Below are 7,247 nucleotides of genomic sequence, written 5' to 3' on the forward strand. Positions count from 1 at the left end.
CTGCAAAAATAAACAAAAAGTGAATCCCAAAAATACCCCCCTCCCCCCAAAAAAGGCCACCCTAAAAACCAAACCGATTAACATGAACCTACAAATTGACGTCAGGTCCAAACATTAGATTTGATCAGCTCTGAAAAAAAAAAAAAATCATAACCACTTAAAATGATAAACTTTAAAGCAGTCTTTTTGACAGTTTGCAGCCTGAAATAATTTTAGAAAAACGGGACAAACCACCCTAACAGCCAAAAGGATTATAATTTTTCCCCTAAGCAAGGTTGAAAAACGAGTTGAGATCAGTTCTGAAAATTTCACCAGAATCACTCAAGCATATCATTCCATATAGAAAATATTTCTTTCTAAACATCAACAACTCTTTCTTGATAGTTATCATTCACTTCTATTTAACAGTAAGTATAGCCTTCATATATACATATATATCAGATTTCTCTTTTATTCGTAGTATATTATTATTGTTTTGTTAATACTTGATATCACGTTTGCAGTATGATGTGTTATTGTATGCTCGAGATGTCTTGGGTTGGGCTGCCAAAATCACCAAGACTGGATATGGTTTGTCTATGTCTGATATGACCCTCTACTGTAAATGTCATTTTTCAGTACTGTGGCAGCATAATCATTATATACGCAATCGACTCTATATTTGTAGACGTAAACAACAGTCCAAATCCAATCTAGGCTTAGAATATGACCACATGGTGGTACACAGAGAAATCTGGGCAAGGAAGAGGGTCGATCGTTATTTACACTCCAAGAATGAAAAAAACTGATATATTGGGCAAACAAAAACAGGTGAACTATGTATAAATGACAATCAGACAAATAGACCGTGGGCCAGAAATCCTATCTCGCCTAGAAAATGAAGTCCGTTAAAAATTTTTGGTGGCAAGAAAAAAATGCTTGTTCTTTGTCAATTCGAGGGTGCTGAATTCAATTCTTCCTGTTGCCGAGCTGTTAAGTGGCACGTTTAGTCACACTCCCCGTCCAAAGTTTGATCCCCCCCAAAAATCTATTAGGGGTCCCTAGCGACCGATGGCGGTATCCATCCCCTTAAAGTTCTCAGAAACGGCTACTCCGATTCAAATGCAGATCGTCACCCACTTAGAATAATTAATGATTATTAACTCTATAGACTTGTAGGTTCATATACAAGGTGGTTTCTTAATTACATGTACTTTAATTAATATGCAAAAACAATGTTCATATGCTCATATATGTTTTATTGCAATTGGCACATAAGGCATACATGTAACTGACTTTTCCATATAAGGCATGACTGACCTTTTCTGTTATTGTATACGACTGCATTATATAACTAACCTAAAACAGTTGTTATATTGATGCCAAGGAAAAATATCATATTAATGGTTTTATTGTTGTGATCATTAAATATGAAATTATGCACAAAATAACGCTTTGGCCATATTCAGTGTTTTTTATGCCAATAAATAGTTTGTTCAAGGTATCACTGAAATTTTGCATGTGAGGCTGAAAGTATTGAATTACATGTACATTTATGTCATTAATCCAAAATGAGCTGTCTCCAAATTTAACATAATTACATAATTATGGTAATTAATTGTGCAATTTTGCAACAAATTGGATTATAACAGCACTAAGTTTTAATCTTAAATGTTTATGGAAGGAAAAACTATTTGGAGAAGACTGACTTATTTCATTTACCTAAAGTAAAGTCCTTGATGCAAGCAATAAATGGTAATTAATTCTCAAACTATCAAAAAGTAACGCTAAGTTGACCACAGTCAACACTTTGTACCACCCAATTTTTTTTGTTTCAAGATATCACCGAGTTTTCCATACCATATGAAGTTCAAAGACTTATTTGCAGATTACCAAATTATGTCATTTACCTAAAATAGAGTATTTGGTTCCAACAATGACCTAATTGGAAAGGTTTTATTTTGTGGTAATAAATTAATAAATAAGCAACAAATAAATCTTTGGCCATACTTAATATGTTCTTCTTAAAAAAAATTCTTCAAGGTATCCCTGAATTTGCCATTAACACAAAAATTAACTGTCTAGACCTGGAACTTCCATAATTCCAAATACATATATGTCATAATTATTGTAATAAAGTATGCAATTATGCAATAATGGATTGTCAAGGCATTACATATATTGAGTTTTTCACTTAAGTGTGGAGCTGTTGCGCTCGTCTCAAGCATCAACTTGGGTCGACAGAAGGTAGAGCTGGAAGAACTATTTGTAGATGAGGAATTGTCATAAGCCTACAAATATACTGTTGGAAACTGGAAATTTGCTGTAAAAAACAAACCAAAGAAATATTCTTCCTGAAAGACATGATGGCAAATCACGTTTCTGCTGTCTACACCATGCCAAAAAAAAGCTATGCATATTTACAAGTACATGTAGAATGAGCAAACACATAAATATGGCTGATGATGAATACTGGTATGTAAACTTTTCTGTACTACGATAAGTCCCTGTGTCTATTCATCGTCTTCAATGTCACTTTCTTCGTCATCGCTGGACAGGCATTCGATGTCTTCAGTAGTGGTGTTCTCACAATCACTGCAACGACACAAGTCTGTACACGGCAAGTCGCCTGCCACACAAGAACAAATTCGTGACTTGCAATGTCCCTTCTTGCATTTACAAGAAATGTTTCGGCGGATAGTTGCATGCATATTAAGTTATCCAATTTACATGAATATAATGTGATGGCATGCCCATTTATTTATTATTTTTTTAAGTATCCTAGTATTTTCTACAATTAAAGGCACTATATCCTACAATTAAGGGCACTATTACTGTGATCTGACTTTAGTCACACACTTAATAATATTCCATAAAATAGGAAAATATTATCACCTTGCACATTGACTAGCTGCCATGCTCTAAATCAACAGAAAATAATCCAAACGTCTAGCCACTTTTTATGATAAAGAAGGTTCTGCATTGATTTTTTTTTTGGGGGGGGGGAGTAACACAACATTGGTGATAGCTTCAATGTCTTACCTTGATGTAATTCTTGTGGCATGATCTGTGATACCGGACTTCGATTGCCACCATGTCTTGACCTTAATTATCAAGAAGGATGGATTCATCATTGAGTAGTTCAGCAGCCTTGAGAAGTTGTCCACCTGAAAAATATAGTGAAAACAAAATCTGGTTCAAAGTGGTTTCAACAATTATGTGGAAATGTCTTTCCATTTATATGACATTATGGTGGTGTCACACTTTATATACATGTACATGTAATTATGACTGTACCTTTTTCATATTCGCACTTTGTGAGTGGCTCTTTTTTCCGCGGTCCATATGGCGGCTGGATCCATTTGCTCTTCTTGTATATGATGCACTCCACTGGTAGAGCATGCCTGGTCCTTTGCTCTTTCTCTCCTGTGCGTCTTCTCTTGCGGGGGATTACCACATCTCCTGTGCCATCACCTCCTTCACTAGTTGAGCTCTTTTCCATCCTCAGTTTTGCTCGCTTTATTTTTGATACATTGCAGAATCTGTTGAAATGAGAACGAGACAGATGAAATATTTGGCAATGAAATGGCTGATTGGATTTAAATAATAGAGATCCGAAAGTTTCAGTTAAAAGTATGTTTGTAATCAAATCATACTTCTTGTAGAAGTAGAATTAATTATTTTCCCTTCGTAATCGATATCCCTCATGTCCGTGGCTCTTCAAAGAAAAATACAGAATGTCCGAAAACCAACCTGTCTATAGTCTGGCTCTTACAGCCATGGATCCCAACATTGAGTATTACAAGAACCAGACAATGCTATAAAGACTAACAACAGAGGTTGACAATTACGTTACAGCTGCTGTAACGATAGCCGGTGTGAAACAAATAAGTGAAAGATTCCCAGATCTGGCCATCACTACTTTTTCCTTCAGTGACCTATCAGCCATCAGAAAGTAAAATCAGTCTTAAAACTTAGCACTGCAGGGAAAATATTGAAGTATTTACTGAGAACACAATTCCAAATTTTAAGACCAGTTTCATATGTTTTGACTGTAAAGGGTGACAAGTGATGGCCAAATATGGTTATCTTACCCCCAAAATACTCAATCATTGTCAGATTGTCATGTTTGTCCAATCCTATTTTATTTTCAATGTAGGCCCTACTAATAGCAAACACAACCTATTTATTTGCTTTAAAAAATGACTTCAGTTACGTATTAAAATAGTATAAATAGCCCTACCCCCCAACTACGATGATAACAATTAACATTCGACATGTTTGGAATTGGAAACTTACATCTGGCAGTGGTACTAGCAATGCCGGTACGGTCATGACGGTGGTAGCCGTACTCGGCCTTTGGTCGTTCGTTTTTCGCTATATCTTTGCTTTTTTGGGCAACTTCCCTCTCCTTTCCATCCAATTCTTGCCATTGCTGACAACAAGTTACAAACGTCTTCCAGCACGTCTCTGAAAATGGTGAAATTTAACCGCTTTCTTCGCCAACGTTGCAAACGCACGTCCTGCCGACGGGCGCCGCCATGTTTCTCCTGACATCCTCATCCCCGGGAAAATTAACGCAATTTTCTAAATCGGTTACGAAGCGCTGATTCGAGGTTGCAACATACCGCCCTCAATCGGCGTTCAAAAAAACATCGCCGACGCGACGGGAAAGTGGCAATTTTCTACCTTGATTTTCACATTAGTTTGCAGGGTTTTCTGCCGGCAACATCAAAAATATTAATCAGTGTCACAAAAGGAGTCCATTAGGAAAGAAAAAAAGTTGCCACCAAAAACTCCGAACGATTCTGCACGCTACGATTTCTGGCCCACGGTCTAAAAGCTTCCACCAGTAATATTGCTTTAACTGTATTATTCACATCTATCTTCATGGAATACAAGGGAAACTTTTTCCCCCTTTACCAATTAAAGAAAAACACACACACATCACCCCGGCAAAAACAACAAAGACACAATTGAAGCATTTATCCATTAAGTATTCATAAGTAAAACAAAATCTATTACAATTACATATATGCAAAATGACATGGGACTCGGTTCTGGTTTGGTAGGAGGGGAGGGGTTTGAAAGCAGTGGAGCTGGAGCCAAAAAAAGCCAATAAATGATCCAATACAAAGGACCATGAAACTTGAAGATTTGCATTGTAGGGAAATATCAATAAGTATAGTCTTCGTTACTGTGACATCATGTGAAAACTAATTTAATAAGATCTTTTGAGTTTTGAAAGGAACCCGCGTTTGACAAACATTTCCACCAGTTATTTAAATGAATTTGTTAAATCACTGGTTATTTTTAGAACCAGACAACTCAAAGGGTAACCTCTTACATGTAATCGACGCATAAAAACCCCTTAATGGGACATTGAAGGTAAGTCATTTGAAATAATATTCACTACAGCATTAATTGTGCTTTATATAAGTGGGATTGTAAATAAACACAACCATACTAAATGGCACTGGTCTATAACACAATGTCCTCTCTGTCCTTCGCAATCTTTTTGAAAGAAATTCCTTTAAACAAATGCAAATAAAATAAAAGGCAATTCATGCATGTACATGTACTGCATACACGCATTGCAAAACTATACTCCCTTGCGAAAGGCCCAAGAACATAATTGCACAGGGTGAGAAGGAATGTTGCCTCTTTCTTGATTTCTTACAAAGTATTTAGGGTTTTTTTTTCTTACAACATCATTAACAAATAGTCGCATTCTCTGAATCCACTAAAGATGAAATGGATCAATTGTTGGGCGCCAGAAAATTGTTTGGTAAAGGAACAACACTAGCCGACTTGCACCCACTCATGATGACCAATAGCTAAACAAATCTGGACTGGAAAAAAGAGTTAAATTTGGAGCAGTACTTGAAAAACAGTTAGGTTAGGCTGGTCGACCACTGTTGGAAAATAATACAAAAATACAGCTGTCTTTAATGACTTTACACCAGATGCCATAATTTTACAGGATTATTTAGACTGTCATTTACCAACATTCTAGTAAGCTAATTTGTAAAAATTTGGCCGTTTTGTTTTCCTATGATTGAAAATTTTGTATATTATCTTTTAGAGTTGTTCTGCAGGTTTAGCCAGTCTTCCGAAAAATCTTTGCTAAGTCGACAGACACTAGACAACTCCCAGAAGATTGGATTAATGGTAACATCATTCCTGTTTACAATATATTACTTAAAACAAACACTGCAAACTTGCAAATTGCTCTTCACTATGATTAAGAAACACAACACATACGTACAGCACATGTGCAAGAGCTAGCTGGGTCACTGTATGCATGGAACGTTTGATACCACACACAAATTGTCAGAATCTTTTCAACCAACGAGTTAAAATGGTTTGATTGCATTTACATAAACAGTATAAGCCTGATTGTTGATACATGTCCATAGCCTATTTAATGAATGTCAGTTAACCAAAACAATTGTGACTCACGGAAAATGTAAGGCCCCAACATAGTCAGTGGGATAAGGGCATTTAATCACAAAATTAAGTAACACTTAATTGTGTTTACGGCACAGCATGTCTTTGCTATGGTTGAACCAGTCAAGTGTTCTGCTAGGCTGTGGTCAATGCAACAGTTTCAATTGTTGACAAACAAAAACCCAAGGGTTTTTATACCCGGCATGACATGAGACGGAGGGGTACCCCCTACATGTCCAATCCCTAGACACACTCTAGACAACTGTTACCGACCACATCCCCCTAGATGTCTGGAAGGAATTCCTGTGATTCCGATCAAACAATGACCGACGCAAAGGTAGGGGGGTGCTCTCCACCCCAATTCTTGCTTCATGCGAAGAAGTTCGGGCGCTTGGTTATGTAACCACAGGCGCAAGCCATGCACATGAGAAGTGTATTGTGTGGTCACAATTGCCTGGTAAAAAAAAAGATAAGTGGGGCTACAGCAGTTAATAACCAACATTAAAGTGAGCAGGAGCGAGCGACAAGTTTGTTTGCCACCTCCATCTCATCCAACCTACCAGCTAAAATGACCCATCTGGTTTGTGTTCTCCAAAGATTCGGGGGTCCTTTGGGGGGGGGGGGGGCCTGTCAAAGACTGTTAAGCCATAATATTATTGTTTGTTGGGACATCCAAAAATGGTGATCTTCAGTCGCACAGTCGGTATCTGTGCCATCCAGCTCCAAAAACTGTTATTTTTTTGTCCCTTGTCTTCAGAAACTGCCAGCATGGTAGTGCCCACATACCCGTATTCACATATTAATTCCATATAGGTAAG

The 7,247-nt window shown here is 37.2% G+C and overlaps 1 protein-coding gene across 2 annotated transcripts; it reads right to left on the bottom strand.

The window, feature by feature from the left end:
* Nucleotides 1-841: 841 nt before the first annotated feature.
* On the bottom strand, nucleotides 842-4,840 carry LOC119733973. Of its 2 annotated transcripts, XM_038207352.1 has the most exons (4): nucleotides 4,279-4,840; nucleotides 3,277-3,521; nucleotides 3,022-3,083; nucleotides 842-2,608 (listed from the first exon to the last, which is right to left on the bottom strand). In XM_038207352.1, exons 2-4 carry the CDS (start codon nucleotides 3,479-3,481, stop codon nucleotides 2,474-2,476), a joined length of 402 nt encoding a protein of 133 aa, XP_038063280.1. In that variant the 5' UTR covers nucleotides 3,482-3,521; nucleotides 4,279-4,840; the 3' UTR covers nucleotides 842-2,473. The 2 variants fall into 2 exon arrangements, with proteins under 2 accessions (XP_038063280.1, XP_038063281.1); XM_038207353.1 differs by lacking the exon at nucleotides 4,279-4,840 and having other exon boundaries at nucleotides 3,277-3,894.
* Nucleotides 4,841-7,247: the final 2,407 nt, after the last annotated feature.

The sequence above is a fragment of the Patiria miniata genome, unplaced genomic scaffold (assembly GCF_015706575.1).
Source record: "Patiria miniata isolate m_02_andy unplaced genomic scaffold, ASM1570657v1 HiC_scaffold_26, whole genome shotgun sequence".
NCBI classification, from domain to species: Eukaryota; Metazoa; Echinodermata; class Asteroidea; order Valvatida; family Asterinidae; genus Patiria; species Patiria miniata.